This window comes from Prosopis cineraria, unplaced genomic scaffold (genome assembly GCF_029017545.1).
Source record: "Prosopis cineraria cultivar Desert tree isolate PC_DT_omini unplaced genomic scaffold, ASM2901754v1 PC3, whole genome shotgun sequence".
Taxonomy (NCBI): domain Eukaryota; kingdom Viridiplantae; phylum Streptophyta; class Magnoliopsida; order Fabales; family Fabaceae; genus Prosopis; species Prosopis cineraria.
The window spans coordinates 4,818,183-4,845,341 of NW_026555334.1; the positions used below are offsets into that span (position 1 = coordinate 4,818,183).

General features: G+C 31.1%; 1 protein-coding gene and 1 pseudogene across 2 annotated transcripts; both read left to right on the forward strand.

Moving 5' to 3' along the window:
* Positions 1-5,074: 5,074 nt before the first annotated feature.
* LOC129304602 (uncharacterized) lies at positions 5,075-13,547 on the forward strand (annotated as a pseudogene).
* Positions 13,548-22,114: 8,567 nt separating this feature from the next.
* LOC129306502 (uncharacterized) lies at positions 22,115-25,729 on the forward strand. Of its 2 annotated transcripts, XM_054947134.1 has the most exons (6): positions 22,119-22,163; positions 23,048-23,115; positions 23,666-24,447; positions 24,563-24,604; positions 24,653-24,769; positions 25,242-25,729. In XM_054947134.1, exons 2-6 carry the CDS (start codon positions 23,055-23,057, stop codon positions 25,530-25,532), a joined length of 1,293 nt encoding a protein of 430 aa, XP_054803109.1. In that variant the 5' UTR covers positions 22,119-22,163; positions 23,048-23,054; the 3' UTR covers positions 25,533-25,729. The 2 variants fall into 2 exon arrangements, with proteins under 2 accessions (XP_054803108.1, XP_054803109.1); XM_054947133.1 differs by having other exon boundaries at positions 22,115-22,163; positions 24,563-24,769.
* Positions 25,730-27,159: the final 1,430 nt, after the last annotated feature.

Genomic DNA, 27,159 nt, shown 5'->3' on the forward strand with positions numbered 1-27,159 from the left:
AAATTTTACAAACTTAGTAATTCATTTAGGTTATTCCTGTGATTACTTTGATATTGGGGGTTAATTGTGAATTAATAAGGGAGACCTTACATGTGACACATCAAAAGTTGCCCTAGTTGCTGTCAAATGACAACAAAAATCTACTGTCAAAAGCGTGTGGCATCTTATGCATGAGCCACGGCTCATGGCACAAAGGCTCTCAAGCCATGGCAACGCCTCCTTTTCTATATCGGTTCATTGTTTTCTAATTTTAAGCAAATGCCTTGATTCTTTTTGAGATCTCATACTTCTGCATACTAATCAAACTTTGATATTCATTTTGTAAAGATCTTTTGGGATATTTTAAATATTAAAAAATTTGGGATCCCATTTATACAATTTGATAAGTTTGATAATTACATGGATGTTAGAGATTATGAAGGATTAGTAAGGATAATCTTGTCTCTCCTCGAATTTTACACCTGTGTTTATTTTATTTTTAACAAGGATAATTTAATTGTTTATATGAATTTATTAATGTTAGAAAAGTCTTTAAAAATTTTAGTGAAATTATAGCATTTTGATGGATCAAATTATTATTTATATAATTTAATGAAATTTTATTATCATTTTTTATATACAAGTCACTTTCTTAATTATTTAACCAAAATTAAAAATAGGTATTTAAATTATTAATATTATTTAAAAATGAAATTTTTATTTTATTTTTATTAAAAAGATTATTTTTAAAAATATTTTCTCTCTTGCATACAAAATCTTATTCTATTTAAAAAAAATTGAAAAAGGATAAAATTAAAAAAAAATAATTGATATTTTTTTTAATATAAAATGACTTATGAAGTTATCATTTTTTCTATAAAAGGTGTGGACAAAGTACATTAAATTGATGACGAGTGATCCACAACTATAAACAATAGAAAATAGTGAAAATATTTTATTGTAATTGGACACGATTTTTTTTCAAAAAAAAAACATTTATTAATATGGACAAGGTGAAATGACTCGTCAAAACGTGGCCAGGAAGAAGAACAAAGAAGTGACTCATAAAATGATTTGGCTGTTGACAAAAAGAAGCAGAAAAGATTGACCATCACGCGCGTGAAGTGACTTTTGTTTTGGGAAAATAGAAATCAAGGTATAGGAAAAAAAATTTATAAACTAATTATTATCAAAATTTAAATAAAAATTAAATTTAAATGAATTGTTATTAATTTAAAATAAATTATTATTAAAATTTAAATAAATATTTATTAATAAAAAATTCATCTGAATCAACGTATATTTATTTGAGTGTTGATAATAAGTGATCTTTTTGTTTTTCTAAGCACTCAATGCTAAAAATATTTTGTTGTAAAAAAAAAATGATGCTGAAAATATTCTAATTACATCACATATAATCAAATTAACTGAGATGAGAATAATTATGTGTTCTATATTCTATGAAAAGCATAAACTTTTTAGAACACTAAAACGTTCAATCAAATTAATTGAGATGAAAAAAATATAGAGATTTAGAATGTTAAAAAAAAAAATTATAAAGAGATTGAATCAAAGTGCTAAGCATATGTTTTTCAACTTTTTATGAAGAGATTGGATTGGATTTGGAGACAATCAAGCAGCAGCCAGAGTAACAGTGCCCCGAGTGGATTTTTTTTTTTTTTGGCCAGTGCCTGCGTGGATTATTATGATTTACTTTGTCCCTCTCAAGTATAAAGTAATTTAAAATAAAGTTTCACATATTAAAAAAACTCAATAATAATATTTTATAAACTTATTTTTTTAAATAAAAATATAAGCTTTTAAAAATCTCATTTTTTTAATATAACTTTAAATGTATACTCCCTCCGTTTAAAAATATAAAACATTTATTAAAAAGTTAAATGTTAAACAATGTAAGGTATTTTTAGTTTTTTAAAATGTAATCATTATTTTTTTTTAAGTGTTCCTATTAATGAATGACTTCATATTTATTGTAAGGTATTTAATAAGGGTAAATATGGAAAGATAGGGTTAGTTTGAAAGTAAGTAACTACTTTATTAGGAGATGAGATTCAATTAAAAATGTCTTATATTTTTAAACAGAAGGAGTATACTTTATCATTATACTACAATCATTTCAATTCTTTCTCTACTTAAAAAGTAATATTGAAAAAAATTAATAAATCATATTTTTATCAAATTTTCTTATATTTCAGGACAATAAAATAGTTTTAAAATTATCTTATAATTTCGAAAGGAAAGGAATATCATTCTAAATTTTAATAGAATAAAAATATATGCACATAAATTATTTTAATGTGCATATTAATTAGCTCAATAATTTTTTAAATTTATGTTATAAGTAATTCAATAATTAATAATACTGGGTTCAAAATACCCTTTTACTCATGACATGACATAGTTAACCTTGTGATGGGGCAAACTTGTTGGCTATCAAACAGCTATAAGATGGATCGCTATCAAACAGCTGTAAGATGGCTCCCTATCAAACGCGCTAACCGGGTTAACATGTGTGATCCATTTTTCACAAATTTTTGGTTAAAGTGTCCCATTGATTTTTTTAATTTTATATAAAATTTTGTTTTAAATTTTTAATTTTATAAAATATTTTTTTAATCATTTAATATAAAATATTTTTTTAATCATTTAATCATACTACTATTACTTTTGAATGATAGTTTTTTGATTTGATCATCATTATTTAAAAAAAAATTAAATTTAATATGTCAACATTTGATAATATTTTACTCTTTTTGTTAAAAAATGTAAGACATTTTTAACCGAATTTCACCTCAATAAACTAGTTACCTACTTTTAAATTAATTATATCTTTTCATGTTTACTGCTATTAAATATCCTACAATAAATATAAAGTCATTCATCAATAACAGCATTTTTGAAAAAAGACAATGATTACATCTTAAAAAATTAAAAATACTTTATATTTTTGAACATCCAACTTTTCAAAAAATACCTTACATTTTTGAATAGAGAGAGTATTAATATTTAAAAAATTAATGTAGAAATTTTTTGTTAGTAAAGCTAATGGTATTTGGGTTAAATGAATGAAAAAATATTTTATAAAATTAAGTGATTAAAATAAAATCATGTATAAATTTGAAGGATTAAATTTATATTTTTGTCAAAATTATTTATATTTAAATAAGGTGAAAATTTATTATGGGCTTAATATCTAGCACAAAACTAATTGGCTACAATTTATGATTTATTAAATAAATAAATGATTTAAAGAAATTCACTTTATAATCAATTTATAAAATTATTCTAACAATTAAGAGTTGTTTGCATTCCAATCAATTCTTAAGTTGACCCATGTTCAATAAAAATGAAAAAAATAAAAATAAAATTGTTCACCATGTACCAACTCAGGTTGGTATGGGTGGGGTAAAGAGACAATCCTGGTAATGATTTTTCATTATTGTGCAACACATTACACACATATTTTCTCATTTTTTTAATTACGTTAATATTTTTATTTCTAAAAGTAATTACAAAGTGATCTTTCGATTATCCAATTAAATAATAATTTCAATTATAAATAAAGAAAATAAAAATTGATATGAATTCTTTAAAATTAGAGGGTTTGATATTTCATAGTTAATAAAAAACTCAAACTCTATAAATTGATCATTTTGAAAAATCTAATTTATTCACAAAAAAATTATATTTTATTCAAAATTCTTTATTTTCAAAATTAAATGAATAAAAACCGATTTAAAATATTTATTTATTTTGTTTTTGGAAATGGAACTTATTGTTTGTTTCTGTTGTTTCTGTTGTCCTTATGTATTGATTCTATCTTCCTAGCTCCGACCAAGCCAAATCAACATCCTTCTTTTTCATGTGCGTCATGGCTTACGACACCAACCTAGACAAATTTTTTTATTGAAAAATATAAATTAATTTTATTATTAATGATAATAAAAATATAAAAAATTAAATAGCCCCTTATTTCAAAAACTATAATAAAAATAATTATATATAAATTTTATTTGATTGAACGTATAATTTTATTAGATAAAATATACATGACATGATGTATTAATAAATACAAAAATTTATCCATCAAAATAAACAAATTTTTTTTGGTAAATTTTTTGTTTTGATAGAATGACTTTAATATTTTATTTAATATAATTAATTATTTTAAATTTACTGATAATTGAAATTAAGAGAATAATAATAAAATAATTAAATTTGTTAGTAAGATTTAAATATAATTCTTTCAGTTTTCTTTCCTTGTGAGCCCCACATGTGGCGAGGCTTGATTGCTTGAAGATGCCACGCTGTCCACACAATGCGGCCGCGCCCTATTGCATACAATCGTATTCATCCTTTTCAGCAACGAGACATGGAACATATCGCCAAGACAGTTTTGAATTGCTTGCTGAGTTAATTGCTGTATATATAAGTATAACCAATAATTTTGTGATTCGTGAATTGTGATTTTGCAATATCACATTCTCACAAAGCCGAGTAATATTTTTCCTTCTCGTTCTTCCTCTCCTGCGGTATGCGCTGTTCCTAATTTCTTCTCCAATCACTTTCTTTGTGCGTGTGTTGTTCATGAGATTCTTTTGAATTTTCTGTGTACAAGATTCCCTGGACCTTGTTTCCTTGTATGGGTCTATCGAGTTGGAAGTTGCAACTTCTTGTCTTTTAAACATGCCACTGATTACTTGCTTTTGTGTGGATGAAGTCATCCATCGATTTGTTTTTGGTTTTTCTAGTGCAAAAGGAAATGCAAATTATGGGATTTTGGGGTTACTCGGATGAACTTCAGGGGAACAGTGTACCTTTTCCCTCTCTTTGTTTGATATGCTACTGGAAAGATGCTTTCCGTGCGATTGAATTTTCAGTGATGGTGGTAATTTTTTCTGGATGCCTCGTCTATCAGGACGATTATGTGTTTTTTTTATTTTCCCTTTCGGGTGCGTCTGATACTACTTGTAATCAGGCTGAGCCGCTCATCCCGGCTAAGGATAGCATTAATTGCTCATGAACTGTGGCAGAATTCGTTCTGGTGTGGGCTGATTTTGGGTGTTGTTGGCTTTTCTTTTGGATTCGAATGCTGTAAGCTGCTGCTGCTTTTCCGCTATGTGTTGAATGGAATGTGTTTTGTAGGCCCAAAGTGGGGAAAATTGTGGGGAGACTCTCTCCTGGTGCTCCACCTCTGGTTCCTTCCCCCTCACATGGGGGCGGGGGGGGGGGGGGGGGAGGGTTCCACCTCCACCATGTGAGGGCAGGAGGATTTTTTTTAAAAGAAGTGGCCCCGCCGCCACCCCCCCACCCCCATGTGAGGAGTAGAGGGGGAGCACCAGGAGAGTGTTTTGGTCCGGAAAAATTATGGTGAGCTTAGTTATTGATCTTCATGCTTTTCATAATTACTATGTAGTTTCTTTGGTTTGAACGACTTACTACCGTTTCTGTTGTTCCAATTTCCCCTTTGTTCTCACAATTTGTCTGGCTAGTTTTTAATCTTTTAAGTTCATAATTTTTATAAGCAGGCAAATTGCATACTCTGAAATTTAACTTTCTAATTAGAGAATTGAAACTAACTGGTAGAAGTTTATCAAATCAAATTTTATTATATTCGTTGTATAGATGGAAAATAGAATGCCTACTTCACATCTGCATCTGTTTAATTTCTGGTATTCAATGATTTCTAATATGATGGTGTTGACAGAATCAACATGCGGCTTCTTTCACAAGCTTGGATACTTCTATCAGCAATACTACTGTTATTATTGGTCACACCATTGTCTCATGCTTTATGGAAGAGGAAAACAATATCAAGGAAGCTGTTTTTCTTTCCCCCATGTTTGAACTGGGACCAGGATCAGTTGAAAATAGATATTATTATGATATAGACTTCCCAAGAGGCCATGTTGCCCTCAAGAGTTTCAATGGTGAAGTAATTGATGAAGAAGGGAACTCTGTGCCTCTTCATGAAACTTATCTCCATCATTGGGTTGTTGTTAGATACCATGAACGTAAAGGGCTGACACACACAGGTAACGATGGCCATCGGGTGCTTAGCGGGTCAGGCTCAAATCATTATGTGGTGAGGAACAATGGCATATGCCAGAACAATTATCTTGGACAGTATTTTGGCCTTGGATCTGAGACACGAGGAACAGCTACAGAAATTCCAGATCCTTTTGGGATAGAAATCGGTAATCCTTCGGACATACCAGCTGGGTATGAGGAGAAATGGATGCTTAATGTCCATGCCATTGATACTAGAGGTGTAGAAGACAAGTTGGGGTGCATTGAGTGCAAGTGTGATCTTCATAACATCACAAAGGACGAATATGGCCGTCCTTTGAGGCCAGATTATTTAGGTGGCCTGTATTGTTGCTATGATAAAACTCAATGCAGGGTGAAAGAAGGCTTTGAGGGACCAAGGAGAAAGCTCTACTTGAGATATACAGTCAAGTGGATTGATTGGAGCGATTTGGTAGTTCCTGTTAAGATTTATATACTTGATGTGACTGATACTTTGCAAGTATCAAATAGTTCGGATTCAAAAGCCTTGAGTACAAAGCATAAGTGTAAGGTAAGTAATTATTCAGGTGACAAGTTCATTGGTCTGAATCCTAGTTCAACTTTAAAACATGATTCTTGTCTCTTACTTGTTGGGTACTGTATGGGAACTATAACTATTTCTTTGTTACAGGTTGAGTATCAAGTTGAGTCTTGCAACAGTAACAATAAGGATAGTAGTGACTGCATTGATGCCAAGAGAACAAGCCTCCCAATGCCCAGAGGTGGTTATGTCATCTATGGTGTGGCTCATCAACATGCAGGTGGAATTGGCTCAACTTTGTATGGACAGGTGAGACTCATATATCTTATTTTGCAGCCTTTAATTACTTAATATTAGTTTCCGACCTTAACAAGTATGTGCATATTTTTAAAATGCAAAAGGGTCATAAGTGATGATTGTGACCTAGAAAATTAAGCAAGGTTGTAAATTTGCACCTGACTATATGTTACTCCATGTTTGAGTATTTACAAGTAATTGATTACCTACAAGCAAGATATGGGTGGATTGTTTTTTGCGGGAAAATATAACTATTGATTTCTATAGTTTTAACGTACTTTGGTATAGGGTTTTTTTTAGTTCTTTTGTTACTGCAAATCCCTCTAGTTTATTCCTTCTACAACTTTAGTCTCTTTATTTTCAAATATGTCCAAGAGAACGATGAGGTGGTACTGCCGATATTAAATATGTTGACATGTAATTAATGTAGTTAATCTTTGTGATGAAGTGGAATTATAATTCAAGAGATTAAAACATGAAACATGAAATAGAATGAGGTGGACAACGTTATTAAGCTGCTGAATCATAATTCCACCTCTGCACAAATTAATAACATTGGTCACAGGTCAACATATTTAACAATGTTAGTACTATCTCATCATCTTTCTAGGCATATTTAAAACTAGAATGACTAATATTGCAGATGAGAAAATTAAAGGGACTTGGAACAACGAAAAAAATACAAGAAACTATACCAAAACATGTTAAAATTATAGCGGCCAATTGTTACCCCCCCCCCCCCTCTTTCTTTTAACCGACCTGTAAGGGCATCATTTCATTTCATTGGTGTGTGGAAGCCTGCCTTCATTATTTGTGATTTGGGAGGTGACAAGGGTTAAAGTCTCTGAATAATATTCGTCAGAGCTCACATTTCACTGAACTGTTTTATAGCAGTGCAGCTTGTTTTCTGAAATTAGTGAGATGGTTTCAGGATGGAAGGGTTATATGTTCATCAACACCAAGTTATGGAACTGGAAAGGAGGCAGGGAATGAAGAAGGCTACATTGTAGGAATGACCACTTGTTATCCTCAACCTGGTTCTATTGAGATAATCAACGGTGAAACTGTAACTCTCGAATCCAATTACAGCAGTGGCAGCCGGCCACATACTGGAGTTATGGGGCTCTTCTACCTTCTGGTAGCAGAACAGCTGCCAGATCAACTCTCAAGGCATTCCTCTCGTGCTTCATTGTTTGCAAATATAGACAATATATTTTATTGATAATAAGTTAGTTGGTACCCTCTCTGATAGAGTGGAGACTCTTTTACATACATACATATATGATAAAAGGGGCTAGAGGATAATTTTATCCTTAAATTATCGTTTCATGAGTGTCAGGACTCTAATTTTTTTTTCCCCATGCAATGATTCCTTTTGATAATTAACAATGGTGTGTTGTTGCTGCTTATACTGTTAACAAAAATTAATTTTAATTGTTAGTTAATGAAAAAATTATAAAAAATGATCTAAGAAAATTATAAAAAGGACTTAGAAAATTATAACTAAGTATTCTATAAGAAAATTAAAATTGATTAAGTTATTTAAATTATAAATAAATATCAAGAGATAAATGTTATTTATTTGTCATAAAAAAGACTAATATATCATTTTGATTTTTGACCAACCATTTTGACTGTTACTAGGTGATTGTCGGATCACCGTTATTGATATAAGTAATTAAAGAATAATATGTTTTTAAATAATACATTGTTAAAATATTAATACTTCCATTCAATGCATGAAAGGAAAAGACGTCTTGATAATACAAAAATGGTGAAAGTGTTCTTGTGAGGTGGAATAAATTCAAAAGAGAATATCAATAAAGGACTTTTTAAATAATTTAATATTAAATAAAACGTCTAACAAGTAAACATTAATTATTAATTAATAAAGTTTTAAGTTTTGATAAGTATTTAATTTATTTAAAATTTTATTGATATTCTCCTTACATTCAACTAGCTGATTGAAGAGAGTGGTGGAATCTAAGAAGTTAATGAATTAGTGCGAGTAATTACAATAGTTTTTTTTTGAAATATAAAGATTGGCTCAAGCTGCTCGATCAAATTAAGTATCTAAGAGCAAGATTTAAATATTCAGTCTTATATACTTAATATACTTTTATTTAATTAAATTAAAATATGTAAATTTTAATATATTAATAATATTAATAACAAAAGTTTATTATAGAATAAATAATATATAAAAGATTCATACGTTATAATTAATTGAAAACAAACACTTTAAGTATATAAAATTAAATATATAATTTTTTTACTTTACCTAAACATATTGTCTTGGCACTTGGTAGTGAACATGGAAAAAAATATGTATGTTTCTTTTCATATTTGTTATTAACTATTTTTATTATATGGTGCAGAGCCACTTTATTGCAAATGATAGTGAGTGAAGGATATTACAATCAATAATAATGTAAAAAGAAAAATTTATATATTTAACTTTATATATTTAATGTATTTATTTTTAATTAAATTAAGACATGTGTATCATTTATAGATTATTTATTCCATCATAAATTCTTATTATTTATATTATTAATACATCAAAATTCACTGTGTTGATTTGATTGGATAAAAGTATATTCAATATAGTCTTGCCCTAATTCAAAAAAGAATCAAGTTAAAGTCTTACTAAATTTTGACGTGATAAAATTTATCCAACTACTCACGTTGAGACAAGATTACTAAAGTCCTCTTTTTGATGTATAGTAGATGGCTAGAGATAGAGAAATGAATACCAAGATGAGATGTATGTGCTTTAGAGTGACTTTTCACTTTAATCTCTCGTTACTATTTATATAAAATTAGTTTAAAAAAATATTTATGATAAAATATTTCACATTAAATGCAATGACAAACTTCCTAATTTAGATTCAATTAGGAATTAATACTCAATCAATTTTTGATTCTGGTCAATCCAAATGCAACTTGTATAGATATAATGAGTAAGATGGTAGCAAGAATGTGCAAAATTTGAAAGATAAAGTACCGGATGGCCTATCTAGAGAAGACTGTACATCAAATGCTGATTATTGAATAAATCCCGACACAATACTAAGACCATGTTTATTTATTTTTGAAAATTGAAAACTGAGGGTGCACTTTTTCATGTTAAAAAAAAAATATAGGAGGGAGAGTGATTAGGAACATAGGACTTGGGAGTAGTGCTTAATTAACTTGCAAAATCTTCATGCTTAAGTAATGAGCGGAGATCGTCAAACATCAGTAAAGATTTTTAATTGCTTTAATTTGGGGAAAAATTATTATTTAGTGGCGTCTCAATTCGGCCAGCCTGAATACCTAGATTTTTAAATATTATATTATATTATATTACATTTTTTAAACTAATTTCAATTTTTATTTTAAAAAATTAAAATCTTTCAAGCACATAATACGACTATGCATTTTGTTTTTTTCTCATCCTTATTAAAGTGACACCAAACTTTGAAAGAGTACAAAAAAAAAGCATACCATGTTAACCTCTTGTATTTATTTTTTTTTAAATATTTTCAAACAAAATTCAAATCAAACGATTATTAGAATATTAAAATTTTATTTGAGGGTGCAAAATGTACAAACTGGAAGTATGGGAAAGGGTCTATGAAAGTTAAGTGAAAGTTGAGATAAAAGTTAATTTCATTCAGAGGAGCTTCTGTTTCTAAAGTATAGAAGATTTCATCTGGCCAGTTCCGGCCAATCCATATCAACAATCCTCTAGATTCATCACATGCGTCATGGCTACAGCAACAGAATGCACCATTTTCAATTAAATAGAATGCACCATTTTCAATTAAATACACAATCCAGAGTCGGAACTTTGAAATTAAAATCCATTCCTTGTGGAATTTTTTACCGCTTAGTATTCTTCCCTGTGGCATTCTTTATTTGTGCTGAAAATGAAATTCTCACTATCGCTGAAGTTTCCAGTTGCTCTATCTGTGTATATAATTTGTGAATTTGGATTGCAAATCCACATTCTTACACGGCCCGGTCATAGTTCTCGACCTTCCCCTGTTCCGGTATGCTATTTCTTCTCCGACCTCTTTCTTTGTGCTTCTTGTTTCATGCACATCTTTTGAATTTTCCATGCACGAGATTTTTTCGCCCTAATTTCTTGGAATGGGTTCAACGAGTTGGATGTTGCAACTTCATGATTTTTAACATGCTATGGAATACTGATAACCTGCTTTCGTTTTTGTGAATAAATCATCGTTCGACTTGTTTGTAACATTTATGAACAAGATTTGGGAGCAGTGTACTCTTCCCTTTTTGTGTTTTATATGGTCACGGGTAATGCTTTCCCTGATGTCTCATCCAACAATACGATTATATGCATTTTCATATATACTACTCGTAATGAGGCAGAGCCTCTCATCTACTATGAATGGCTGGCGGATTCCTTCTAGAGTGGGTTGATTTTGAGTGTTGTTTCTTTCCTTGTGTTTGTTTTGTGTTGCTGAGGACCTTTTGTTTTTGGATTTGGATGCTGTAAGCTGCTTTTCTGTTATGTGTTGATTGTTGAATTTGAATAGTGTGTGTTTTCGTTGGCCGAAGAGAAAAAGCTGAGCCACCAAGTTACTGATATTCATGCTTCTCATAGTGCTTATGTAGTTTAATTTAATTTCTTTGGTGCTTCAATTCTCATAATTCTCGCTCCAATACTTTGTATGGCTAGTTTGCAATCGCTAAGCCCACAATGTTTATTCATCAGTGCTCAAAGGCTTTACAAATAGGCAAATTGCGTATGGTCATCTTCATTGAAATTTACTTTTATAATAAAAGAAACGAAAACTAACTGGAAGAAGTTTATCGAATTCTATTATATTTCTACTGTATATGATGGAGAGATTGCACGCAGCACACTTTACATCTGAATCTATTCAAACTTGTTAACAAATGATTTATGATATGATAATGTTGACAGAATCAACATGCGACTTCTTTCTCTTTCTCGAGCTTGGATACTTGCATCAGTTATACTATTGCTATTATTGGTAATACCATTGTCTCATGCTTTATGGAAGAGGCAAAATAATATCAAGGAAGCTGTTTTTCTTTCCCCCATGTTTGAACTGGGACCAGGATCAGTTGAAAATAGATATTACTATGATATAGACTTCCCAGAGGCCATGTTGCCCTCAAGAGTTTCAATGGTGAAGTAATTGATGAAGAAGGGAACTCTGTGCCTCTCCATGAAACTTATCTCCATCATTGGGTTGTTACTAGATACTATCAACGTAAAGGGGTGACACTCACAGGTAATGAGTCAGATTCAGATCTTATTACGGTGAGTAACAGTGGCTTTTGCCCCGACACATTTGGACAGTATTTTGGCCTTGGATCTGAGACACGAGGAACAGCTACAGAAATTCCAGATCCTTTGGGATAGAAATAGGTAATCCTTTGGACATACCAGATGGGTATGAGGAGAAATGGATGCTTAATGTCCATGCCATTGATACTAGGGGTGTAGAAGACAAGTTGGGGTGCATTGAGTGCAAGTGTGATCATTATAACATCACAATGGATGAAAATGGCCAGCCTTTGAGGCCAGACTATTTAGGTGGCCTATTGTGTTGCTATGATAAAACTCAATGCAGGGTGAAGGAAGGCTTTGAGGGACCAAGGAGAAGCCTCAACTTGAGATATACAGTTAAGTGGGTTGACTGGAGTGATTCGGTAGTGCCTGTTAAGATTTACATACTTGACGTGACTGATACATTGCAAGTTTCAAATGGTTCAAATTCGAAAGTCTTGGGTACAAAGCATAACTGCAAGGTTAGTAAATATTCGGGTGACGAGTTCATTGGTCTGAATCCTAGTTTAACTTTAGAACATAATTATAGTCTCTTACATTGTTGGGTGCACATGAGCAACAAGTATTTCTTTGTTACAGGTTGAGTATGATGTTGAATCTTGCAGCAATAACTATAAGGATAGCAGCGGCTGCATTGACGTCAGGAGAACAAGACTCCCAATGCCAAGAGGTGGCTTTGTCATCTATGGTGTGGCTCATCAACATGTAGGTGGAACTGGTTCAACTCTGTATGGACAGGTGATACTGAATTTCTATTTTTTTAGTATTTATTACTTGATATTAGTTTCTATTCTAATAAGCTTATACAGCTATTTAACATGGAAAAAAGCGTCAAGAATAATGTTCGTGCCGGCAAATTAAATGGGGCTGTACGCATCTGACTATGTTATGTGTTTTGAGTGTTGGTGAGTAATTCACCGTGCGTAAGAAATGTTTGAATTGTTTTTTGGGATAATCACATCAAAAAGTTGGCTAAAAAGTTATTTGCAAACAAAATTAATACAGAATGAATTATTGTTAAAATACAAACATGAACTTATTTTTTCTCAAATGAAATTTATTATTAATCTTTGCATGCCTGTGGATAATTTTCTTCCAAATCTTTAGATATGATTCTTCCTCATTTTTGTTTTTTTTTTTATCATTTGCAAGGGTAACATTCCTTTTATCGAGGTATAGTTTCATAATGCATATTACTGCTATCATTAATTCCCCCAAAAAAAAAATTAAATAGTTAATATAAAATCAACATTCTCCTCTAAATCCGCACCAGGCCACTAGGTATTATATAGCAGTACAACTTGTTTTCTGAAATTAGTGAGATGGTTTCAGGATGGAAGGGAAATGAAGAAGGCTATATTGTAGGAATGACTACTTGTTATCCTCCAACCTGGCTCTGTCAAAATAATTGATGGCGAAACTCTAACTCTTGAATCCAATTACAGCCGTGGCAGCCGAACACATACTGGAGTTATGGGGTCTTCTACCTCTTAGTAGCAGAAAAGCCTGCCAGAATAAGCTTTCTTTTGGGCATTCCTCTCATGCTTCATCATTTTCAAGTAGTCTTTATATTTCATTGACACTCAATTACTAGAATTTTGAGAGATTCACAGTCAAGTCTCAAAAAAAAAAAATTAATAATGACATTTAGGCTCCCAACAAAATTTTCTAAAAAAAAATGAATTACAAATATTAATTTAAACAGTTGTAAAATAAAAGCTATATTTGAAATTTAAATGTTTTATCTTACAATTAGAACTTTGAGCTTATAATTATTTAATTGATATTTTTATTTTTTTAAAAAATTTTATTGAAACCTAATGTCATTAATTTTCTTTTTGAAGTTAACTGTGATTCTCTCTAGAATTTAGATGCAATCTTGTCAATTTTTACTTAGACTCCTATCTTATCAAATAATTCAACATCCTTGTAGCAATGCAATGGCTGTATTGTTACGTGTGCGTATCTGCTGAAAGTAAATGAGTGGGTATTAGTTTTACGGTGTGTTTTTCCCTGGCTCCTCTGGTGATTTATTTCTTATAGAAGATTCCCCCTTGCCTCCGCTAAATTTGCATGAAGACAAATATTTTGAATCTGTGAGATGTTTGCAACTCAGAAAAAATAGAGAGAAAAATTATTAGACACATTTTTTTAATCAAAATAACAGGTTAATAGGTAAGTAAAGTGACTCAACAAATAAGTAGCCGGTGGCAAAAGAAAATCTTACAAGGAGTAGCCATCAAAATGATTTTGCTCTAACAAAAAAAAAACATTTAATTATATTTATTATAAGTGTGTGTTTGATTTTTAATTTATTAAAAAGGTTTTGTTTGATTTTTAATTTATTAAAAAGGTTTATTTTCATCAAAAATCTAATTTTTAAACTAAAAAATCTAGAGCCAAAAGTAAGGCAAGGATGTTCCCCACTAAATAGGCTTTCCGGTAGTTTTCAATAACAAGCTTGCTTTTATTTTTTAGTTAGTGAAAGACAAGAATAAGGATGAATTAACAAAGATAAATATAGAAAAAATGATTTGAAATGATAAAATAAAAGCAGCTGAATTTCACATAACTAAAATATAGAAAGAATAAAATTATATAGAAGTTATAATAAAACATATATTTAAATTTAATTAAATTTAAATTTATAATTTTTATGTATCTAAATTAAAATTTAAATCTCTATTGATTCAAATACAATATTATTGATAACCAGTCAAATCCACACACACTATTAATATCATTTTTTAATCTATTTCCATCACAAATGACATATCAATTAATTGTGGGGTCAGAAAATTGTTGTATGTCTCTGAATAATCCTATGCCACAAACTTTTATGGTGAGATTGGAATTGCAGCCAGCCAATGAAAAAAACAATGTTGTGTGTGCGCGCGCGCGCGCGCGCGCCTTAGAAATAGAAAAACTAATTTTAGTTAATATCATGTAAGAAATTAAATGACAAAAAAAAGAGAAAATTATGATTATGTGAAGAAAAATTATTTATAAATAAATTTCATAAAATTCAAAAATAATAGGTACGTCTCTTTGGTATCTAAGTATAATTTAAAATTCGGGTGCAATATATAACTATTTCATCAAATTTATAAATGTCCACCTCAATATTACACTATAACTTCATGTATCTAATAGTTAAATCAATCATATGTTATTTGTAACCTTCTTCTATATCCACTCGATACAGGAGAAAGTTAATCCAATCACCACATTGATCAAACAATTAGTAATCAAAGAATTTGTTTAAAAAGTTTGGGTTCAAGACTCGTTTTGAAAAATTGTCAAAATCACAATAACTTGTCTAATATGCGCAGTGGACACACCCATAAGCATTTCTATCTTAAAATTGCATGAATTAAAAACTATAAAAATCAAGCTTGAAAATGAGCCTGCATCGTGGCATACAATATGTGTGTCACGGTATTGCGAACAAAGCCATACACTTGACTCTCTTTGTCATGTATCGTGGTGAGCCAGTTGCATTTTTGCTATCATTTAACAGCAAAAAGATGAACTTTCAGCGTGCGCCGTTTTCCACATACAACGTCTGATTGGAGTGATTCAAGCATCTATACAAATTTAACTCATAAGCTAGCTAATGAGATAAATTTGGACACGATCTAATGGCCCAATCAAAATTTAGACACCTAAGTATAAAAAGTCACTTTTTATAAAAGTTTCAAACACCGAAGCACTCAAATCGATCCCTTTCTCTCATTAAACTACACAAAGCTTTGACTAAGTTCAAAAAGACCTAACACACTTGATTAACTATAATTATCAACATATATACCTTATATTGAAATTTGACCACTCAATGGCTAATTTTTACATTTCTCAACTTTCCATAATTGGGGTACAATGTAGCACAACTTGGCTCACTAGCTCTTTTCTCACCAAAATCACATCTATCTAGATTCACAACATAATCACAACTCAATCTTAGCCCTAATTATTCATTTCATCATATTTTTATACATGGGTTAAGATTCACTAAAAACTCACAACATTCAATTACAATTTCTACACTTCCAATAAAACCAACTCAACGATTTAAATCATACATGCAACCCTATAGCAACTTATTTACATATATATACAGGAGGTTTTAATTTATTGTACAATCTCAGAGACTTCCCACAACAACAACACCCTTATGCCGATCTTGTTTCTTTTCCTTTGTCCTGATCACTACTTAGTCCTATAAAAATGTACTATAGAGATGAGATAAAAATCTCAGCAACAGAAATAACTTACTCATATTGATTATCATATGCACTATATACAAGTAAAGCATAATACATAGTCAAAACATAATGTATAACCGTGCTCTTCACTTTAAATCGCATTCACATATATCGTTTTACTATATTACCGCTTTTCACACTCTTTTTGACATATAAACATATAACATGATCATTACCACCAAAACTTTTAAATCACCTTAACATAAAATTATAGGCTCGCCTTACACTAATGTACACTTTCATTGACCCTAAACTTATCTTTAGTGATAAAATTACCCAGCCAAAGGTATGTTATCACCCTAAATATCTTTAGTGGTAAAATTACCTAGCCAAAAGTGTTGTTATCTCACTTTTAGACTATAGTTTTCCTCATACACACAATGGGTGTCATTGATTCTAACACCATATCACATAGACACTAAGGGGTTTAAATCTCTAACATTGCACCTCAATAGGTACTAAGGAGGTCATCTTCAATGCCGTACTTCGAAAGGCACTAAGGAGGTATAATTCTCCAACACTGTACCCCGTCAAGCATTAAAGAGAATATGCTATAGGGTCTTATTACCACACTCCACACGAATAAACTCTTTCCCTCAATACACATAGTGGGGTCATTGACTCTAACATCGTATCACATAGACACTAAGGGGTTTAAATCTCTAACATTGCACCGCAATAGGCACTAAAGAGGTCATCTCCAATGGTGTACTTCGAAAGGCACAAAGGAGGTATAATTTTCCAACACTGTACCCCGTTAGGCATTAAGGAGAATATGCGCTATGATCTTATCACCACACTCCAATGAGTGAATTCCCACCCCTATAATCATTGTTTTTGAATAACATAAGTTCCTCAGTTATAACAATGTCCTCAATATACAGCATATATTATAAAATATGAAATCATATGTTATTCATTTATTTGATCAAAAGTCATTTCATGTAACATTCACGAAAATGCTATGAACATTACTGGTTTAAAATAATTTCATGCAATAGATAGCATACTCACCACATGTATAATAAATAGCTAAGTAGAAAAAGTTATCCAATTACCTCAACCCTTTTGTCACTAGAAAAGTTACCCATAGATTTCTATTACCATAACAAACTCTTCTCAGCTTTCCTTTCTCAACTCATATGCACAAATATCAATCTAAATACAATTAGCACAATTTAGTCAATTGATTTAATTTGACCAAAAGTATAATAATGATTACTTATGGCTATATAACCATCTATTCTTTTTCATTTATCCATTTTATATCCATTGCTACTCGATTACTATTTTACATCCCTCAACTAGTCTCATGTTAGTTAAACAAGATTTCCACTCTAATTTCCTTTTGATTTAGGTCCAAATCGAGCTTATGAGTTCAAAGCTTTATCATTCAGTTCAAACCCGTCTCCAAACTTTAATTTAACTCCCGAAATTTTTTATTACTATTAGACAAGAATTAAATCCCTAAAATCTCACTGGTTCAATTTTTGTACAACTCATATTCAAAGAAATTTGGATAGAATAGAAGGTGAGGGTTATACATAGCTTACCCGCTAAGTTACTTATCAAAAGCACCTTCTAACGCTTTGAAATCTCTTGCCTTAGCACACCAGCCTCCTTCTCTTCTCCTTTATGTGTTTTTGATTTCTCCCTTCTGAAATTCACCCCAAATTCATGACTTAAGAGGTCATTTTTTAGTCCATGCACTGCGGCATGGGCACAGTAAGAATAATTCTCACCTTGCACACTTGCTTCAACCCAAAATGCAAATACTTAAACCCGTACTTATTCATACAACATCCTAATAAGTCAAACTATCAAGTAATCATTCAAATCTCTAATCCTACACTAATTATCACTTTACCTATGATCAACAGATAATCACAAGATTAAGAAATTTAAGATGTTACGTTATTAATAAACTGATCATGCGTTGCAAACAAAATTTAACAAAGCAAGCGTGGAGGAAGAGGAAGAGGAGGACGAGGAGGAGGAGGAGAACATGGCGAGTGTGATTGTGAACACGAATAGAGAAATCGTGAATGAACAAAGCGAGCATAAGGTTTTAATTGAGGGAGAGGGACATCTTTGTCATTGTAATCTAATAAGTAAGAGCAATATCAAATTTGTAACCTAATTTTACATTATACTCAAATTTCAAAAAACCTAACTATGATTTTCAATTTTCAAGAGATATTTAAAATAAATTTACCTACGGGACTTAGACGTAATTTTCTTAAAAATAAATTTATATTTATTCAATTACTCATTTTTACAAATATTGTATTTATAAAAAATAGGGAAAAAAACACGAGCCCTATATGGTCAATTCACCAATCTATTTTTTTTAAAATATAATTAAATTATTTTTGATTTGTTTTGCCAATAAGAACCGGAATTTAGCTCAATTTTTTGTAACTAATTTTACCACAAAAATTAATGATGAAAGACTACTCCTTGTGTTTCGATATATAAGAAAAACTATCACTTATTATTTTGTTTTTATTTATAAATAAAATTATATATTTCAATGCATTTATTATAAAATCATTGGAGAGAGTACCATATATATAGTATTTATTCATTTTTTCTGCCTGCCAAAGGAACTTTTGTATGTGTTACATTATTTTATCTTGCTAGTTTCCTACCACTCAACATTAACAAATCTCACCAATACAGATATTCAGTTGATAAGAATTTAACTTATAATTTAAAAATTATTAAAATCAAATACAATATACATGGACTTTTTTAATATTGTTTTGGGCTCGAATGAAGTACCATTTAAAATCATAAAGAGGAATTTAGATGAAAACAACAGGCTCAAGATTTTAAGTGAAAACAAAGCCCGATTCATTTTCAAAAAAAGAGTCATACCACATACATATCTAATGTAACCTTTAAGGACTTAGAATGATTGGACGTTAAGGACTATTGTGTGAACATGGCATCATTATCTTATGTGCCATGAATCTTACAGGGTCATGCCAAATAATTATTGATTTTTGTGCATGGTGGTTATTGATATTTTGTGCATGGACTTTGGATCTTGCAAGTATAACGATCTCAGATGAGCCGCTACGAAAGATTTCAAACCAATGATTGTGGGGTATCATCGTCAATGGATCAATAACATCATTATCAATGTTTGTCAAAATCCATTTTTTTTACTTTCCAAGCTATTTACTTTATATTCTCAATTTAAACTTTAAATTATTTTCAGTTTCAAGTTATAATTAACAAAACTTTGTATTTTTTTTTTCTTTTAATTCAATTTTTTACGTCCTTACATTTAGGTAACTATGATAAGTTTGAAAATTCTCTTATCATCTTTAAGACTCAACATCTTTAATATACTTAATATTAATTGTTTTGTGACGGAGAAATAAATAATTTATAAATATCTTAATAACCATGTTTGGCCTGATTAGTGTCTGAAACTGGACTTTTCTTTCTAGATAACACTCGACAAGCCAGGTCTTGTTAGCTTGCTGGTTGCAAGGGATTTACCGGTGATTCTTGACCCAGAGATCTTCTTGTTCGGTTTATTGTGATTGGGCATTAGCTGTGTTCTTTAAAAAAAAAACAATCAACAAGCCTCTAGATGATCATATGCGTCATGGCTTACCGCACACTCACAGCACCATTTTGCAATTAAATAGACATTGTTGTGGAATTTTTCAGCGATGATTCAACCCCACGCAATGTACGTGTCCACTTCCTTCGTTGGCGCTTGTTTTTATGAAAAATTACGTCCAATTACCACTTAATATAATTAATTTTTTGAAATTCATTGAATTTGAATTTAGAAGAATGATAAGATATTATCATTTTCTCAAATTTAATTGTTAATAGACATGTCAGTAATTAATTGTGATAATAAAAAATTGAGGCCATAGTCCCCCATTAAAAAATGCAAGAGTGTTTTTAACTCCAATCTTAGTCTTAAGAAATAAATGAATTATTTTTTATTAACACTATCTGTTTATATTTATCTCATTTAATAGAGTATTCAATGTGAAAAAATATAATATAAATAAGTTACTTATTATGAATATTTTTAAAATATAATATTTCATATCTTAAAATACACAAAAAATATCTTATATTTTTTTTTAATTTCAACTCTTCAAAAAATATCTTATATTTTTAAAGCAAGTATTTAGCATTAGTATAGTGCAAGGAAAAAAATTATTTACAAATAAATTCAGCAATTTATTAAAATATAACCAAATTACTTGGCACATAATTGTAATTTGCTTGTGAAAAAAAAAAAGGACCCAACATATCGTACAGTTTTAAATTAGGAACTTTCTGTTTGAATAGTTTTAAGATAAAGAGGATTTTTAAAAAGAATCATGTTTTTATACATTAAGAAATTTTTTATGACAAAAAAGAGATAACATTGAGTTATAATACAATTTTCAAATTCATGTCTTTAAATGATTAAATGGCCAATTTATATCTATCTAATTATAAGTTCATGAGCATTTAAGATTCGAACTTGTTCATTTTTAGTGTAACATTTTTCTTTTCATTTCAAAAATGATCTAATATTATCATTAATAAATATTAACTTCACAGTTAATTAATTAAAAAATTATATAAAAAGATATTAAAAATGTAAAAAAAAATTCAAAAAATTATAGAAAGAATCCTATATTTTATACTCAAAATTGGAATAAGCGAATTTGAAGTGAATTAAGCTTAAAGAAAAATATTTTTCCATACCTTATGTTCAACTTTCTTCATGTCTTCCTTTACTCTTAAAAAACCAATATATCACCAACAATTTCCGCCGTAAATTATGATTTTTTAATTGTAAAATTATATGTAAAACATAACCCCCACAACATTATCATTCTTCTGTCATATTTAAAATTGTTCCTCACGAATTCATAATTAGAATATTATAATTTACAATTAAAAATTTATAATTTATACTTTTATAGTTTGAAAATTCAGGGAAGACGAAGTCTCTTCATTTTTTTTATCATCCGTTTCTCTTCCACTTTTCAATTATGATCTAGATCTCCATGGCATTAGATTAAATTGGTTTTAATCAATAAATTAATGAATGGTCATCATTAAAAAGTAAAGGAAAATTGATGTTGAAAAAATGGACAGACCCCTCTCAAAAATTTGGAGTCTTTGTTGCACCATGAAAAATTATCTATCAAATTTAAAGGATTTATTTACTCTTTCATTAAAAAATATAAAAAATTTAAGGAATTTTAAGTGGGATGTGTAACAAATTAAGGCATTTTGGAGTTTTTCAACCTACTATTATGAGATTTTTCTAAAAAATACATCTTATTAAGAATGTAATTAATAAAATTTTTGAATTGAGATACTCCATTAAATAAAGTAGTAACATAAAAAGAATGTATAATTTTAAAAATAATTAATTTATTTATTTAAAAATATAATTTAATTAAAAATACTCATAATATTAGAGGGAGGGATTATATTCTTGCAAATATGCGACATTTATTTATAAAGAAGTCTCGTTTGAGACTTGCCATAATTTTTCCCTCCCTTTGTTTTTCACCAGAAATGAGCCACGTCACTATCGCTTGAACCTTGAAGTTTTCATTTGCTCGAGTGCGTGTGCCTGTAATCCAATGTATATAAAATATGTGTGGTCTGAGTGTAATTCCACAGCCTGGTCAGTCATACACTTAGACTTCTAGTCCCTTCCTTTCCAGCTGTGGTATGATATTTCTTCTTGTTTCACTTTCTTTTGTGCTTGCTGTTCATGATCATCTTTTTGAATTTTCCATGTACAACATTATCTCCTCCTAGTTCTTGGTATGGGTTTCGTCGAGTTGCAACTTCGTGCAACTTTGTTTTTGGTTTCTCTGCTGCAAAATAATGCAAATCATGGGATTTTGGGATCAAAAAAGATATCAAAAGCTGATTTGAAAATAAGGGGGGGGGGAATCGTTATGATTCTGCTTGTTCCTGAATATGAACAAAATTTAGGCAGTGTACATTTTCTTCTTCTTGTTCATACTTTCATATGATATTTGTTTAAAGCTTTCATCGCGACTAATTTTCCGTGATTGCGGTAATTTATCTGAATGTCTTATCTATCATAACGATTACGTATTTTATCTTTCTGGTTGTTTTGATGATTGATACTACTCTTAGGCTTATTGTGGTGTTGTTTGTTTTCTTGCTATTTCTTTTACGTTGCTGTGGGACATTCGTTTTTTGGATTCGGATGCTGTAAGCTGATTTTTTGTTGTGTGTTGAACGGGGCGTGTTTCTATTGGCCAAAAGAGGAATAATAAAGCTGAGTCGCAAAGTTATTGATCTTCATGCTTCTCATAATTCTTATGTTGTTTCTTTGGTTCAACAATTTTACTGTCGTTTGTTGCTCCCGTTTCCCCCTCGTTTCGCATACTTTGTTTGCTAGCTTGTAATCGATAAGTCATAACTTCTTTTCATCATAGTTCAAAGGCTTTACAATTAGACAAACTGCGCACGGTTATCTTCATTGACAATTTCTTCCCAATGAAAGAAACAAAACTAACTGTAAGAAATTTACAAGTTATCTTATATTTTCTAATGATTTCCATATGATGTTGACAGAATCAACATGCGACTTGTATCTCTTTCTCAAGCTTACATATTTTTATCAGTAATACTACTGCTATTATTGGTCACACCACTTTTCTCATGCTTTATGGAAGAGGGAAAGTGATATCAAGGAAGGTGTTTTTCTTTCCCCCAAGTTTGTATTAGGACCAGGATCAGTTGAAAATAGATATTACTATGGTATAGACTTTCCAAGAGGCCATGTTGCCCTCAAGAGCTTAATGGTGAAGTAATTGATGAAGAGGGAATCCTTTGCCTCTTCACGAAACTTATCTCCATCATTGGGCTGTAATGAGATACCATCAACGTAAAGGGGTGATACACACAGGTAGCGAGTCTCATTCAGATCACATTCTAGTGGCAAAAGTGGCTTATGCCCAGATACTGCTGGACAGTATTTTGGTCTTGGCTCTGAAACACGGGGAACAGCTACAGAAATTCCAGATCCTTTTGGAATAGAAATAGGTAATCCTGAAGACATTCCAGATGAGTATGAGGAGAAATGGATGCTTAATGTCCATGCCATTGATACAAGAGGTGTAGAAGATAGGTTGGGGTGACTTGTATCTCTTTCTCAAGCTTACATATTTTTATCAGCAATACTACATTATATGGTCACACCACTGTCTCATGCTTTATGGAAGAGGGAAAGTGATATCAAGGAAGCTGTTTTTCTTTCCCCCAAGTTTGTATTAGGACCAGGATCAGTTGAAAATAGATATTACTATGGTATAGACTTTCCAAGAGGCCATGTTGCCCTCAAGAGCTTCAATGGTGAAGTAATTGATGAAGAAGGGAATCCTGTGCCTCTTCACGAAACTTATCTCCATCATTGGGCTGTAATGAGATACCATCAACGTAAAGGGGTGATACACACAGGTAGCGAGTCTCATTCAGATCACATTCTAGTGGCAAACAGTGGCTTATGCCCAGATACTGCTGGACAGTATTTTGGTCTTGGCTCTGAAACACGGGGAACAGCTACAAAAATTCCAGATCCTTTTGGAATAGAAATAGGTAATCCTGAAGACATTCCAGATGAGTATGAGGAGAAATGGATGCTTAATGTCCACGCCATTGATACAAGAGGTGTAGAAGATAGGTTGGGGTGCACTGAGTGCAAATGTGATCTTTATAACATCACAATGGATGAATATGGGCGGCCTGTGAGGCCAGACTATTTAGGTGGTTTGTTGTGTTGCTATCATAATACTCAATGCAGGGTGAAGGAAGGCTTTGAGAGACCAAGGAGAAGCCTCTACTTGAGATATACAGTTAAGTGGGTTGATTGGAGCGATTTGGTAGTGCCTGTTAAGATTTATGTACTTGATGTGACTGATACTTTGCAAGTATCAATTGGTTCAAAAGCCTTGGGTGCAAAGCATCATTGCAAGGTAAGTAATTCTTCAGGTGGCAAGTTCATTGGTTTGAATCCTAGTTTAACTTTAAAACACAATTATATTCTCTTACTTTGTTAAGTGTATGTGAGCAAGTATTTCTTTGTTACAGATTGAGTATGATGTTGAGCCTTGCGGCAATAACCATAGGGATAGCACTGGATGTATGATGTTGAGCCTTGCGGCAATAACCATAGGGATAAGCACTGGATGCATTGATGTCAAGAGAACAAGCCTCCCAATGCCAAGAGGTGGCTATGTCATCTATGGCGTGGCTCATCAACATGCAGGTGGAACTGGTTCAACTCTGTATGGACAGGTGATAATCATATATCTATTTTCATCCTTTAATTACTTGATTAGTTTCAAAGCATGCACAAAAACTTAACATGGAAAAGGGTCATAAGTAATGATTGTGACCCAGCAAATTAAGTAGGGCTGTAAATTTTTATCTTACTGTGTTTTTGTGTTTCAGCGTTTATAAGTAGTTCATTATGTGCCAGAAATGGGTGAATTGTTCTTTTATCAATTTGTATGGGTACCATTTCCTTTCATTGGTGTATGGTTCATCATACATACTTCTTCTATCCTCGATTCCCAAAAGACTTGGAAACCTTCCTTCCATATTGTATTTTGGATGGTGATGGGGATTAAAGTCTAAACAATTCCTCAGAGCTCATATTTCATTAGACTGGTCTGTAACTTCAAGTCAATTTATCTTTCTTGAATCCTCACCACTGTGATATCATAGCAGTATAGCTTGTTTTCTGAAATTAGTGAGATGGTTTCAGGATGGAAGGGTTATATGTTCTTCAACACCGAGTTATGGTACCGGAAAGGAAGCAGGGAATGAAGAAGGCTACATTGTAGGAATGACCACTTGTTATCCTCAACCTGGTTCTGTCAAGATCATTGACGGCGAAATTGTAACTGTGGAATCCAACTACAGCCGCAGCAGCCGGCCACATACCGGAGTTATGGGCCTCTTCTACCTCTTGGTAGCTGAACAGCTGCCAGACCAACTCTCAAGGCATTCCTCTGGCGCTCCATTATTTGCAAATATAGACAATATGTTTTATTAATAGTCAGTTGAGTCCGGTCCCATATGTATGTATGTATGTATGCGTGTAGAATATCACATTAGAGTTGTCTTGGTGACAATTTTTACTGTGCTCATGTCTTAAGGAATAATGCAATATCCTTGTAGCAGTGGATGTATTGTTCCATGTGGTGCGCGCGCTTAGAATAACTGAATTAGCATAACTCTACATTTTGTATTTTTCCTCTGCTCCTTTTGGTCCTTGGGATTGGATTCCGGTCAATTTTTCTTGAGAAGTTTAGGTAGAAGGATTATTTTTCAGACTTCATGTTCAACCAAAACTAAACTTCTGTCAAACCGATAGAATTAATAGACCTCGCAAGATCTTTGAAGAGGAAATGAACACAGTGACTGGTTATTTTACAATTGGCTGTGGAAGAATTGTTTTGCTGGTACTTCAATTAAATAGTTCATTCCTCAAACTCGTGCTTCTGGTAGTGTAAACTGGTAATGTTAAGCTTTGGTTTTATTTAAGGTATTAAAAATTGGATCAGTCATTAAATTGATTAAGATAATAGTTTAAAGGTTAATGATTAAAATTATAGTTGAATCATATCAAACCAACAGTCAAGACATGGTTTAACGGTTTAATTAAACATATTGATTTGGATTTTCACACTACGATTTTGTTTGTCTTTTTCATTTACCCTTTTTATTTTTATTTTCACAACATTGCATCCACTTCTCTGTTCATTCTGATTGCATTTTCTATTATGCAATTTACATAACTGTCCTTTTTTTTTTTCTGCCATATAATGTTAACAATCTGATTTTCTTTTATCCTTACAGTTCCTTGAATATATATATATATATATATATCTCACACACACAATATTACATTAATAAAAGGGAGAATGGCATTTAAAGCCTCACAAGAAATTCATCACAACAAAAGCCCATAAATTTTGCATCGATGTTATCTTGTAAAAATATATATATGTTGTGATTAAAAGCTGAATATTAACTTGTTATTTTTTGTTAAGATTTACAAGATAATAAGTTAAGGTCTAGCTTTCAATAACATATATGTGCTTTTACAGGGTAATATTAGATACAAATCTTATGGGTCTTTGTTGCCATAAATTTGCTGGTGAGAGTCTTCAATGTTATCATTCTTCCTTTATAAAATATTCAGAATGGCTCTGTCTCACTTTAACTTTTGCCTTTGGTTTCTTACATCATTGATAATATTTTATGAAATTTCCAATGTTATAGATAAGCTTTGTCAGTTTGTAATCACGAAAAATATGTCATTGATGAGAATAACTCTGCTCTAGATGACCTTCAAAATTGACTAGTCAAAAGATAATAGAATTGGTACCTAAGTTATAATTGTGAAGTTCCTATGCGGCCTGCAACAACCCATTTAGTTACTTGAACACGCCTTTGTGTACGTTTATTTACATTTTATAGAGAGATTTTGAGTTGAAGATATTTTACAGGGAGAATTTCATATAACGACTACAGTAATTATTTATTTACAAATCACATTCAAAAAATTTAAAATTATTGTAATAATTTTTAAAATGAAACGACCAAATTTTTCTCAAGTTTAAAAATAAATAGTGTTATGAACTTAACGAGTAATGTAAGTAAATTAGTAAATAATG

What these genes read in the sequence shown, in the direction of transcription:
- LOC129306502 (XM_054947133.1), top strand. Translation starts at nt 23,055, where the DNA reads ATGCGACTTGTATCTCTTTCTCAAGCTTACATATTTTTATCAGTAATA. An exon ending in AGTAATACTACTGCTATTAT is followed by an intron (nt 23,116 to 23,665) that starts TGGTCACACCAC and finishes TACTACATTATA; the next exon opens with TGGTCACACCACTGTCTCAT. An exon ending in GTGCAAAGCATCATTGCAAG is followed by an intron (nt 24,448 to 24,562) that starts GTAAGTAATTCT and finishes TCTTTGTTACAG; the next exon opens with ATTGAGTATGATGTTGAGCC.